The sequence below is a fragment of the Leopardus geoffroyi genome, chromosome A1 (assembly GCF_018350155.1).
Source record: "Leopardus geoffroyi isolate Oge1 chromosome A1, O.geoffroyi_Oge1_pat1.0, whole genome shotgun sequence".
Lineage (NCBI taxonomy): Eukaryota > Metazoa > Chordata > Mammalia > Carnivora > Felidae > Leopardus > Leopardus geoffroyi.
The window spans coordinates 82,200,675-82,213,885 of record NC_059326.1 but is presented as its reverse complement, the minus strand read 5'-3'; the positions used below and the strand labels follow the sequence as shown (position 1 = coordinate 82,213,885).

The 13,211-nt window shown below is 63.2% G+C and overlaps 1 protein-coding gene across 1 annotated transcript; it reads left to right on the top strand.

The window, feature by feature from the left end:
- Positions 1–152: 152 nt before the first annotated feature.
- Positions 153–8,041, top strand: LOC123610849. Its single transcript, XM_045501996.1, has 3 exons — positions 153–1,646; positions 3,586–5,237; positions 6,168–8,041. The coding sequence occupies exons 1-3, from the start codon at positions 373–375 to the stop codon at positions 8,039–8,041; spliced, it is 4,800 nt and encodes a 1,599-aa protein (XP_045357952.1). The 5' UTR covers positions 153–372.
- The last annotated feature ends 5,170 nt before the right edge of the window (positions 8,042–13,211 follow it).

Sequence of the window (13,211 nt, the reverse complement as noted above, 5' to 3'; positions counted from 1 at the left end):
TCCCCTGCATATCAGCCTGTATGTCTTGGATCTCTGGGAGTGAAAACCGTTCTTAGGTGGCAGTGGAAGCAGGAAGCTGGTCGCAGCCCTGCCGGGGGGGTGGGGTGGGGTGGGGGCTGGTAGGTAAAAGCCAGCCGTAATGAGTACAGGGGGCTGGAGCTTAGCAAGAGGCCAAGTGGCGCCTGGATGACACGGTCAGTGTGAGAACGTGCAAACGTGGTGTGGCCGGAAGCCCTGGGCTGGAGCCCGCACCTGCTGTCATGAAGGCGCCTCCCAGCACGGAGGGGCCATCCGCACCCCCTGGGTTGGAGATCTTGGAGGGAGACGTCCGGTGACCCCAGTGCCTGCAGGCCAATGGCAGAGAAATAGGGCATGGTCCACATCCAGCTTTTGGTCACTCTGACCCCCTTCCAGAGCCGCCTTGGGTTCAGATGGGAAGTTGGCACAAACCTGATGCCAGCCCAATTCTCCGTCTTTCTGTTGGACTGTGGGGTCACAGCACCCAGAGGTAGGGAATGTGGAGGGGCAGAGGAGGCCACATGGCAGGTCCTCAGGGGGCTGTGCTCACATGTCAGAATGTCCCCAGAGCTATTTCAGCCATCGAGTGACTCAACCCGCAGTCATGAAGGTGACCGGAAAGGCCAAGCAGGGGGTGGCTGGCACGGCCAGAAGGACCTCATCTCCACACCCCCACCAGGCCCCTCCTGGGCCCAGAGGCCCCTGCATGGGGTGCGGGTGGCAGGCACTGCGGAGGCCACTGTTCCCCGAGGGGCCACTCAAGGCCCACTGACAGAAGCGTACGGTGACAGTGACAGGCGGTCTCTTGGCCGCAGCATGGAGTTCTTCAGCACTGACCGAGGCCCTGCCGGTGTCGGGCTCAGAGCCAGACGTGGACCCCTCGCAGATGCTCACTGGGCACCACGCAGACGGGCCGGGGTCGCTCAGCCTGGGGTCCTGCTGGGAGTGCGGAGCGGGCTCCGGTGGGGCCGGGCTCCCCGCGTCCTCAGAGGGTGGACAGGGTCCCCGAAGGAGGGGCACAAGCGTGCACCAGATGTGGGTGCAGAGGCAGGGCCACACCTCGCCCGCAGCAGGAGCCCGTCCCCGCCTGCCCCCCATTCTGGAAACAGCGGAAGCCGAGTCCCCACGACGCTGATGCAGGATCCACGCACGCAGTGTGCTGGCGGCGCAGAGGAACATGGGGGCGGATGGCCGTGGGCTGTGTGTGTGGGGAGGGGTATCAGCCCCGTGTCACGTGCCCGGGAGATCCAGTGTCGGCCGGACCCTGAGGCCCCTGCACCTTGGGGCCCCCCGAGCGTCCTCTGCATGGGTACCTGCAGGGCGGCAGCGAGAACCAGGCAGAGCGAGCTAAGCCGGGGCAGTGGCGGGGACAGCGGCTGGGGCTTCAGGTTGATTGTCCGTGAAGAGACCCAGGGCCTCCCGAGGTCGGTGCGCCTCTGCCCAACTAAAAGGTGCCGCCAACCGAGCTACCCGACAGGCTGCAATGCCCACGGCGTGGATCAGAGCGGCCCGGCGGGTCTGGGACTCGGGGGACTGCCTTGGCAAGGCGGGGAGAGGAGGCTCTCGGGCTCTGGAGGAAGCCTGGACCACCAAGCCCCAAGCTGGCCTCTGACAACCTACCTCCGCAGGTAAAGCGAGGTGTCTGGTGACCTTGCAGAGGGTAGAGGGAGAGGGGCCCCCGGGGGGTGGGGCAAGACACGGCTGGGCCCTGGCACACGTGGCTGGAGACTGCCGGCCTTCTCCGAGGGAACAGGAGGGGCCAAACGCCGCCCCAGCAACACTGGAGTCGGCCTGCTGTTCTGCAGCCCCTAATCCTGGGGTCTGGGGTGTGGGTGTCCTGGGCGCCCCACCCGCGGAGAGGACACCGCCTTCTTGGGGGTCGCAGCTCCTAGTGTGCCCCAGAGCCCCTTGCTCCTGCCACCGGACCCGCACAGCCGCAGCCTGGCTTCCCCTGGTGCTTTGAGCACCTGTCCCCTGCGGCCAGCCGGCTGGCCTCTGGCCTGGGTTCGGGTTTCAGTTTTGTTTCAGGAGCCTGGCTCACCAGGGCAGCTGTCCAAGCCCACAGCTGTCTGAGTCTAGGAAGGAGCCCCCGCTGTCTCAGGCGTTGGCAAGGGGAGGCCTGGGCCAGCAGCAGCCGGAGAGGCAGGTTCCCAGGCCCCTGGCAGCCGCCGGAGTCAGACACAGTGGTGGAGCTGCCGGACTCTGCTCTCACGAGTCCTCTGGCGTCCCACAACAGCAAAGTGGCTGCTCGGCACCAACTGACTGCAGCCAGGTGACCTGGGGGTTTGGGGAGCCTGCGGGGGCAGGTGCCCGAGGTTTTGTTCCTGGAGAGGACCCGCTGCCAGGCACCGGCGCCCCAAGTGCGGCCTGGGGTCAGGCTGCCACCTGATGGACCGCCCGCGACCCCGGCACACAGGCTCACCAGGCTCCTGACCGCTGTTTACAAGCACGTGTGCATGTGGCCTCTGCCTTCAGAGCGCTCCTTTCTGGGAAATACATAAAGGCCGAAAAGAAAAGTCTTTGTATGTTACCCTCCCATCCAGTTTCAGTCGGACAACACGGTTGGGCCCAAGTCCACACACAGCTCTGCAGCCACTCAGTGAGCACCGCCCCGTGTGGGCGGAGCTCTCGCTGCATGGGGCCATGCCCGAATTTGGGCAGCCCGGGGGTGCATGCTTAGAACGTTTCTGAGTCTTTGGTGTCATAAACAGCAGTGTGTCATGGTCCCTGCTCTGTGTCCTTGTGGGCTTCTGGGAATGGCTGGGCTGTATTCTGGGTGTGTCTTCACAGAGGAGCCACTTGGAGAGGTTGGAATGGCTGTGCCCACGGGGCTGGGGGTGGGGGGACCTCCAGTGCCAGGCTGCTCAGGAGAGAGAAGCCCCATCGAGGACCAGACACCCCAGACTTGTCAGTGGCTAGGTTGAGGTGTGGGGACTGTGGCCGAGGTGCTGAGAAGCATCTCCTGGGGACAGGGCTGCAGGGGACAGGGGCTCAGGGCCCTCAGCCTCAAGGTTTCTCTGGGGGCTCAGGAATGCAGGCCTCAGTGGGCGCCCCAGCCTACCCCCCACTCTGCAGCAAAGACCACTTCCTCTGGCTCCAGGGGACCCTCATCCCGCCTGGGGCCTGCAGTCTTCCAGATTGCTCTCAGGGACTCAGCACTGGGAGGGAGTTGGATATACCAGTGGTGTTAGTTTCATTTCCCATAATTAAAGTTAGATATGCAAGAACCCCACAGAAAATATAAATTCTCTATGCTTTTTTCCTATTTGTGCAAGCATAATATCTCCATTTTTAAAAAACTCAAATACTTTGCACATGCACATTAGTTTTCCAAAGTGCTGCCACAGAGCTATTTAACACCAGCGTCCCAAAGCCTTTGATGGGATAGTGGGTTAGGAGTGGGCAGGGGACACTGGCCCGAGAGGCAATGGGCATCCCTCATGTCTCCTAGTCTCCTCTGTCTGTCCTTCCTCCTGGACTTCTTGGGGTGTTTGAAATGTTCGATGGAGTCACCGTGGGAAAAACGATGATTAAAATCTATGACGATTGATTTCTTTTTTCCTACAGCTCCAAGCGAGGCAAGATTTGTAGTGATAAGAAGCCCATTGATGCCCAAGCCCTGAGAAAGAAGGTCAGCAGTGTGACGTGTGACCCTGCAGCCCGTGCCATCCTCAGCAGTCTGCTGCTCTACATCACTGACCTCCAGGACAGGCCCCCAGGGCCTCCTCCCACCCGGGGGTCAGAGCACAGGGAGAGCAGGGTCAGCCGCGCTCAGGATACTCAGGATGCCCACCGGCGGCCCACATGCTTTCAGTTGCTGCAGGCCAAGTTCATGGGCACTGGCCGAGAGCCCCGCCTCAAGAAGACCCGGGAGGTGGGGAGGCTGATCTTCAAGGACAAGCAGGGCCCCAGCAGGAGCTTGGTCACCGCCACCATCAACAAACTTCTGGACAAGGCCCGGGAGGGAACCGGCTGCACGGCGCAGGATGGGGAGCCGCTGTGCAACGAGAAGTCCCGGCGTGGCCTCCCCACCGGGGGAAAGGGCACCGTGAAGAACATTCTGAAGATATTCTTGGCGGCAGAGGAGAAAAACGTGTGTGAGAAGCCGGAAGCTGCCAGAGGGTCCCTGCCAAAGCCGGCCAGCAAGAGGGGCTCTGTCCTGTCCAGGCTGCGGGCGAAGTTTGAGCAAAGCGGCTGTCTCTGCTCCGAGGCCAGCGTGCTGCCACTCCGCACGGAGGGGAGGAAGAAGGGCCTGCTCAGGAGGAAGACGCACCGACCGGAGGCCCGTGTGCTCTGCACAGCCACCATGGCCAGCACCTGCATCCGGACGCCACTAGCCCGCTTCCTGGCCTGCACCGCTGAGCCCGTGCTGGCCTTCAACATTGCCACGGTCGTCTGCAGCCCCAGGAGCTGGCTGTCCCACTGCGCCAAAATCGGCCACTCCGACCGGGGGCGCGTGTCCAGCGCAGGGGACGCGGCATCCAGGGAGAATAAAACAGTGGGATGGGGGCAGCCTGGTGGGCACCCCGAACAGCCCCCAGCACCCAGTGCCACGGCTCCTGGGGACAGTCTGGAAGCCGGGTTCCTGGGTATGGGGCCCAAGCCTGTTTCCAAGCCAGACCCCGCTTTTGCCTCCCACAGGGGTGAGGCCCTTCCTGGCTGTGAGCCCAGGGTGGCCCCACTCAAACCAGCCAGCCCTTGGCATGCTGGGGCAGCAAGAGAGGACAGGATGGGGGGCCCCCCCGCAGGGGACTCTGCACAGCACACCTGGGGGCCGGGGGGAGCCAGGGCGGGCCTGTGGCCTGGGCCCCCGAGGGCGCAAGCAGGGGTGGCCCCCGAGGTGGCCCTGACAGTTTGCAGTTCTGAGGATGAAACAGAAGTAGCGACCCCAGGCTCGGAGCGAGATCCCCTGTTCGCCGTGCAGCAGACTTTCCCGGAACAGAAGGTAGCGGGACGTGTCCCGCCACTTGCGGTGCCCGCGGTTCAGGCCCTGCGGCGCGCACAGCCGGCCGCCGAGCCTCCCCAGATAACGGTCAGGCGGCCGCTCGTGCACGAAATGCCGCCTCCCGCCGCGCTGCCAAAGGCACCAGGTGGTGGAGACAAGGGTTCTAGTCTTCGGAGCGGTGGGGATGTGGGTACCGGCAGGGGTGCGGGTGGGGGAGGGGGCGTGAATGGGGGTGGGGGCATGGGCGGCGGAGGGAGCGGGGACCGGGGCCGAGGTGAGGGTGTGGGAGTGAGTGGGGGCGGGGGCGGGGCTGGGGGCCGGGTTGGCGTTGGGCCTAAGGCTTGGGGTGGGAGAGTAAATGGGGGCAGGAGCGTGAGTGGGGGCGGGGGCGAGGGCGGAGTTGGGGGCTGGGGTGGAGGCGTGAGCCGGGACGGGGATATGGGCGGGGTCGGGATCGCGGGTTGGAAGGGGGTAGGGGGTATGGGCATGGGAGGGACTGGGGGCGTGGTTGGGGGCGGGGTCGTGAGTGGGTCTGGGGGCGGGGACGTGGGCGGGAGTGTGGGCGTGGTTGGGGGCGGGCATGTGAGCGAGGGCGGGGGTGTGGGCGGGGTCGTGAGTGGGGCTGGGGACGTGGGCGAGATTGGGGCTGGGGGCGGGAGTGTGGGCGTGGTTGGGGGCGGGCATGTGAGCGAGGGCGGGGGTGTGGGCGGGGTCGTGAGTGGGACTGGGGACGTGGGCGAGATTGGGGCTGGGGGCGGGAGTGTGGGCGTGGTTGGGGGCGGGCATGTGAGCGAGGGCGGAGATGTGGGCGGGGTTGGGGGCGGGGTCGTGAGTGGGGTTAGGGGAGGGGATGTGGTTGGGGGCGGGGTTGGGGGCGGGGTCGTGAGTGGGGTTAGGGGAGGGGATGTGGTTGGGGGCGGGCGTGGGGGCGGGGTCGTGAGTGGGGCTGGGGTCGGGGTCGGGTGTGTGGGCGGGGTTGGGGGCGGGGTCGCGAGTGGGGCGAGGGGCGGGGCTGGGGGCGGGATTGAGGCCGGGGGCGGGTGTGTGGGCGGGGCTGTGAGTGGGGCTGGGGGCGGGCGTGTGGGTGTGGTTGGCAGCGGGCGTGTGGCCGAGGGCGGGGATGTAGGCGGGGGCATGCGTGGGGGCGGGGCCGGGTTCTGGGGTGGGCTTGCAAGTACTCCAGAGCCTTGTCCCGCGCCGGTAGGCAGCGAGGCCACCAGGGCAGCCAGCGCGGGCCGCAGCGGGTCGGCGGGGCCACGGCGGGGCTCCCTGGAAACCCTGAGTGTCTCGCCTGCAAGGGGCGCCGCCAGCGTGAGTCGGGACCTGTCAGCGGCTGGTCCGCAGCAAAGTCCCACGCGGGGAAAGGAAAACACGCGCAGCGCTGCGGACCGAAACGCGCTCTGGCTCCGGCATACTGAGGGAGCGGCGGGGCAGAACGCGCCTGAGCCCGCCTGCCAGAAGCATCCGTCGCCAGCAGCAGGTGACGGGCACGCCCGTGGCGAGAAGGCCCCATCGCATCATCCCACGGCCTCGGAGAATCAGTGGGGAGTGGACGGCCACTGGGCCCCCGGCCGCGGCGGGACTAAGTCCGACAGCGCGGCCTCCGCGCACGAGAACGGCCTGCGCGAGCAAGAGCCCGGAGGGCCGCCACGGAGGGGCTCAGCCCGGTCCGGCCTGCGGGCCGCAGGGCGCTCCAGCACCGGCCTGGGTGGGGACAGACCCACCTCCCTCAGTGAACGCCCCAAACCGAGTACCGAGGTCCCAGGGGCCGCGGAGAGTCACACCGCAGCAGCGCCCGGTAGCGCCCCGAGCCCGGTTAACGTCGTGGCTGGAGAGCGGAAGCCTGTGCGGGAGGCAGAGGGCCGACCCCCGTCACCGCACTGCAGCCCCGCAGCAGAGGCTCGTGCCCCGGCCGCCAGCCACCCGCTCGGTTCCGTGCCAGTCGTGTCCTGGAGGCACCACGGGCTCGGAGCACCCGGGAGCGGTGCCTGTGGAGGCTCGGGGGTGACCCCTGAGGCCCGGGCCGCGGCCCTGCTGGAGGCGGGCGTCCCCTTGTGCACACGCGCTGCGGCGGAGAGCGAAGCTAGCACAGGGGCAGGGGGCAGAGGTGCCACAACCAGACACGGGAGCCCATGCGGGGGTGACCTGTCCACAGTCCCAGGCTGGTCTCACCCCACGACCCAGGGCAGTGCTGGCGTGGGGCCTCCCCAGAGCCAACCGAGCAAGGAAGACAAGTGCATCCTGCCTGAAAAACAGGTGCCTCCCAGTGCGGAGGCTTCTCGGGCAGCAGAAGGGCAGCGGGCAGGCCGGGTGCCCCCAAAGTGCCCAGACCTCCAGGCGCACCTGCCGCCTGCATCCCTCCTAAGGTCTGGCGTCCCAGAGGGAGTGGAGGACAGGGGCACACATCAACCTCTGGCAGGCCTGGGGGCACTGGAGGAGAGGGCCGCAGGGCCCATGAGGCTCGGTGGTCCCCTGGAGAAGGGGGTAGCTCTCCGGGGTCGGGAGCCTGGGTCATGTGCTGCTGAAGAGGGTCAGAAACGGCCCTGGGGGGTCCAGGTGGGCAGTGGTCCGGACACAGGGGCCACCAAGATGGAGACTGGTCAACACCCCAAGAAGGGCCTAGAACGTGTGCAGGGGCAGCAGGCTTGGCGTGCAGAGAGCCCCCGTTTGGGATACAGTGCCCAGGCTGGCGGGATGGTGTCCCGCAGCTCGGCAGGCCCCCCCAAAAGCTCCTCAGAAGCAGTGGCCACTACAGATCCAAGCAGGATGTCCCAGGGACCGTGCCCCAGGGGCGGCCAGGGAGGGCCTGGAGCACCACACCGGGTGGGAGAAAGGCCGTGGCCCTCCGGCCCCGAGCCAGCGCAGGGCTCCGTGGTGCCCGCTCCCCGTGCCCCAGCCCAGGAGAGGCCCTCACACACCCCTGCGGCAGGGAGAGGTGCAGTGGAGCATGAGCACCACAGAAGGCTGGCACGCTTCGCAAAGTATAGAGCCCAGAGCTTCAGCGACCAGAGGTCTTTCGATCTGTCCTTCAGACCCACAACCATCAGGGCCAGCGACACGTTTGAGCTTCCAAAGTGAGGCCCGGCCCCCAAACTTCTGACACGTCTGGCACGTCGGTTTCCACACCTTAACCCAGGCTCTAGACTGTTTTCCTGCCTCCAAACACATGGCCTCGGACACGTGCGTGCAGGGCTCTGTGTGGCGGTCCCTCTCAGTCTCCGGTGACCAGTCTGGGGAGTCTGCACTCTGGAACCGTGTGGCTGAGGGATGCCCTCAGGACATCCAGACGCTTGTCCCTGAACGTCCCTTTCTTTACTGTGCTTAAGGCGTCCAGGCACACGTTTCTGTCTCTGTGTTGAGCTGTGTTGTTTTAGTTCTTTAACTAAAGGTTTGGTGCTCAGCCTTGTGTGTGTCTCTCCTGTCCTGTCTTGGTGGCTCTGGCTGGCCCGGACTTTGAGGGCGCCTTTCCCGTTGTGGAGTCCTCAGCAGACACCAACCAACAGGGCGGGCGTCAGGCTGCGGCCCCTGACTGGCCCAGCATCCCCTGCACTGCCCCCTCAGCTTGGCTCGATGTGCCCTTGGGGCCAGAGCAGGACAGACCACCCGCATTGTCCCACAGGAAGGGACGGAGCACAGGGATGGGGGTTTGCGTTCAGCACTGTTTTCAAATGCGCAGTCCTGCAGGGGCGTTCTTGCAGCACCAAGTGGTGGGGACAGTGAGAGGCCACAGGGCCGCGTCCCCCCCTATCCCCAGCTGCCTGTCCTGCTGTGTCCTGAGAACACAGGAGTCTTGCCACTCTGGGGCGTTGTGTGTTGTTCCTTGCTTTCCGGTCACTGAGACCATCCGTTTGCGGCTAGAATATTTGAGTCTGTGTATAAGTGGGAGGAAGGAAATAAAAACCACTGATAATCACGTTGCCTCAAGATAACTTGTTATTGTTGTGGGCTGCTTTTCCCTCAGTGTCTCTAAGGCACAGCCACACTTGGGGTCACACCTCATGTACAGTCTAGAACTCTCAACATCACAGCGCACGTGTTTTGGGCCATGAAGCAGCTCGTGAGAGCAGACAGCGGGGGAAGGCTGTGCCCGCTGGCCCACGCACCCCACGCTCGTGGCCCCCCTCATGGGGGGCTCCCGCTCCTCAGACACGTCTTGCTGCTTGCTGCTTGTCAGGGCAGTCGTCTACACCATCTCTACCTGTCCTGTAGAAGCTTCCTTGATGCGTGCCGTGATCTGATCCTCTGCCTGCAATGTCCGTGCAGGGAAAGTGCTCAGAGAGAACTGGGTTGTCCAGGCTCATCCTGTGCAGGGCGGGGCGCCTCCTCCCAGGGCCACCTGAGGTGACAGGTGTGCGGAGCTTCTGGAAGGGCTAAGCAGGAGGCATACAGTGTGTTTTGTCCTGGGGTGGGCTCGCTTCCTGCCCCCCACTCGGGCCAACGGGTTCCAGGCCGCAGAGTGGCACCTTCCACAGCTGGGGTGTCCAGAGCCCACAAGTCCCGAGCAGGTGCCAGAATGTGCCAGGCCTGGATGGAGGTGTGGGGCCCCCAGTTGAGCAGGAACCACACTGGGGGCACACCGGGAGGGCCCCGCAGTGTGTGACAGTTGTGAATGTGCACACGGGGCTGCCCGGCCCGTGTCTGGGCTCCTGGGTGTGGACCCCAACCGTGGGTGAGGGGGCCCTTGGGCGACGCCTCATCTGCCATGTGTGGCTCAAACTTGGGGTCCTCTGCCGCAGAACGGTGTATCCCCTGCTGGGGGCCCAGTGCCCCCGACCCAGGTGTCTCGGGAAGGCTGAGCCTCATCTGTGGCTAGCTTCCTGGAGCCACAACCCCAGGGGGCGCCTGGGCAGCAGAGACATCTGGCGGGGGCTGGACGGGTACCACCTGGCTTACCGGCCCCTTCCTTCTTCATACTTTGTTCAGAAGTGGGGCCGAGACCACGTTTGGCAAAGAATATGACGACAGACAGAGGAGAGAAAAATACTACGTTCACCGAGTGTTCCCTTTTTAAAACGAGGAGTAGGATTGTGCTATTTTTAAATAGACCAGAAAGTCCACTGGAGAACGCAGAGTGGTGTCAGCCCAAGTGGTGGGAGAATCGACCAGAATCTCCTCCAGATGGCAGCTTCAAGGAGGTCGTACACCCAGGTCCTCCCAACATCTGGCAAGTGGTGGGGGGTGAGTCTGTGACCTGCGGGGCGGGGGGGTGGCCCTCTCCCCATTCACCAGATACGGCCGCAGGTCCCCTGTCTGTGGGAAGCTTGTAGTTGAGGGTGATTTTCCGAGGGTACTTTTCGGTGGTCAGCATGTGCTCATGTTATGTGAAGACTGTGGAGTCTAAGGACCCCACGGACGCAGGTGCTTCCACGGTGGACACGGCCGCTGCCTCCACACAAGGCAGGCCCGCAGGCACCGCGTGTGGAAACACCCCTTGCAGAAGGTTGGTGGCCAGCGGACCTTGGGCTTTGTAAATGAGACCCATGGTGGCGGGGGCGGGGGGAGGGTGGGAAGAAACCGTCTCTGTGTGAGCCTGTTAGCCCACAGGGTGGGGTCTGCATGTCTGCACAGTTAGAGGCTAGAAGCCTAGGCCTGCTTCAGATTTTACAGCTCCTTCTGTGTTTACACATCCGCCTGGGAGCCCAGTCGGTGGGGCTCCCACAGGAAGTATCTGTTGGTGAAAAATCTCGGGAGTGCTCTCGTGTCTCAGATCTCCACCCACGAATGCCAACGGTCAGGGTTGTACAAACTCAGCATCACTTCCTTAGTCTTTTATGAAAGCACCTTTGCCACTTGAGTTATGATCTTTTAATTATGTGATTGTGTGATAACCCACAGCCGTTTAATTCAATGTTCTCTTTTTTCTCTTTTGTATACAAACCTCTAAAATAGGTTTGTTGGGAAAAAAACCACTAACTGTATTTTGTTGTGTTTGTAACTTTATTCACTTGGAAATAATTTCAAAAACAGAAATAAAATATGTCGCCTATGACAAATCTCTTGGCAGGATGGGATCATGTCTGTGTCGCCAAGGATGCTTTCCTTATGGTCTCTTAGACAAGGGCGGGTCTGGCTGGACCTTCCAGCGTCTGTCAGCCAGGGCCTTCCCTGAGAAACCGTGGCTTCAGGAGCTCTCGGGGTGACAGGGGTGGCCTGGCACTTCGGTGCTGACCAGCGGGTCCCTCAATCCTCATCCTCGCTGCCGGACATGTCCTTCATGGGTTCCCTGCCTGCCTGGATGGAACCTCACCCTTCGGCCTGCACTCTCGTCTGCGAGAATGGCGTGGGCCCCATTCATCCCTGGGCCTCCTGGGTAAGGAGGGGCTCACGGTGTGAGGTGCACAGACACTCACGCCACGGGTCCCCTGCATGAAGGACCACAGTCTCATCAGCGCCACCAGAAGGTTTTCCTGTCACGGTGACAGCTCTCAGGAGAAACCTCAGCCCAGGACGGGGGGTGGGGGTTGGGGGGGGGTGGGGGGGGTGGGCGGGGAGGGGCACTCTTCCATCGCCCCAAATTCTGTCAGCCCTCTCGGCTTGCGACCCAGTCCTCACACTCGCTGTGGGAGGGGAACCCACTCCCAGGTGTAGACGTGCTCCTGGGAAACCCCCCCAGTGGGCTGTGCACAGACACCGGCTTCTGTAAATATGCTTCCTTTTCTGGGGTTCTAGCAAAGGGCACGTCCTGCTGGCATGCTCCGGGGGGCCTTTCCTGTCCCACTTCCCCCCACCCCACGGCTGCCCACGGGGCCTCTGAGCACGTTTGATCCCCATTTCCTTCCCCAGGCAGAGAGGCTCCCTCTCTGCACCCCAGGCAGCCCAGCCAGAAACCTGTCGGACAGGCTCAGAGGGAAGGAGAACCAGCTAGACTCCGTCCTCAGCACCTCCCACCACAGAAAGACTGAATGGGCTGGAAGTACTGAAAACCGCCTGGGGTGGTGCTCGGACCCACCTGTCCACAGAAACAAGCCTGTCACAGAAGGGCAAATCCTGTGGGACTCCACTCCCCTGGGGCCCCTAGAGGAGCCCCATTCCCAGTGGCGGAGAGCAGGAGGGGTGCCAGGGGCTGGAGGTGTGTTCACGGGCTCAGAGACTCGGTCTGGGGACATGAGAAAGTCCCGGTGACAGAGGGTGGTGGCTGCACAATAGTGGGAGTGTGCTAACGGCCACTGAGCTGTCTGTTCCCTCATGGATGGTTCAGAGGTCAAGTTCTTTGTCAGGTATATTTTAGCACAATTTTACGAGTTGGGGCGGTCAGTGCAGGGCCTTGGCATCCGTGTCCGGGGCTGGAGGGACAGAACACACACCGGGCATGGGGGCAGCTCACAGCTCGCAGCCCTGAGCAGTCAGCGGCCCAGCTGCCCGGCCTGGAGGTGGCTCTGAGGAACGTCATCGAGCCTCTAAAAACAGACACCCTCCTGAACCTTTGCCGCTCTGGCTGCTCGCTTACTCCCTCTGTGAGCAGCGCCTCCCTACGTATCCTGTTCGTGATTCAGCCCCTTTGGGTCACTGTGGACACTCTGCTGGACGCTCTGCTGGTGGGAAGGGAGGTGCAGATGGTCGACACCTACCTCTGTATGCCGTGACACCCCCACGGGCCCTGGCAGGTCCCACAATGCTCCGCTCCGGACCCAGTGAGCCCCATGGCTCCGTCCTGAAACGTGGCAGCTGCTGTGCGTCTGGGCTGAGGGGCTGTTAGAAACTTCAGAGGGAGGAGCACAGAGACAGCGCGCTGTTCTCCCTGCAGAACAGCCTCCCCAAGAAAAATTCTCAAGCAGAGAAGAGCTCCTCACCTCCCGGTCACAGAAATCCGGGTCACGGTGTCTCCTGTGTGTCCAGGATAGGATTGCCAGCTGAAATGCGGGAGCCTGTCACTTCTGATGTGTACCCACACGGCCACCATGGAGTTAGTGGAAGTGTGCCCCGTGCTGGTGCCTGGCACGTGTACTTTCACAGGAAAGTGTCAGTACGTCTCTGGGTGTGTAACTTACATGCCATGAATCTGGGACATTGTCTTTTTATTGTTGCACTAGGGTCCCAAACTTTTGTTTTTTTTTTTTAATTTTTTTAAAGTTTATTCATTTTTGAGAGACAGAGAGTGAATGGGGGAGGGGCAGAGAGAGAGAGACACAGAATCTGAAGCAGGATCCAGGCTCTGAGCTGTCACCACAGAGCCCGACGTGGGGCTCGAACCCATGAACCTTGAGATCATGACCTGAGCCAAAGTCAGATGCTCAACCGACTGAACCCC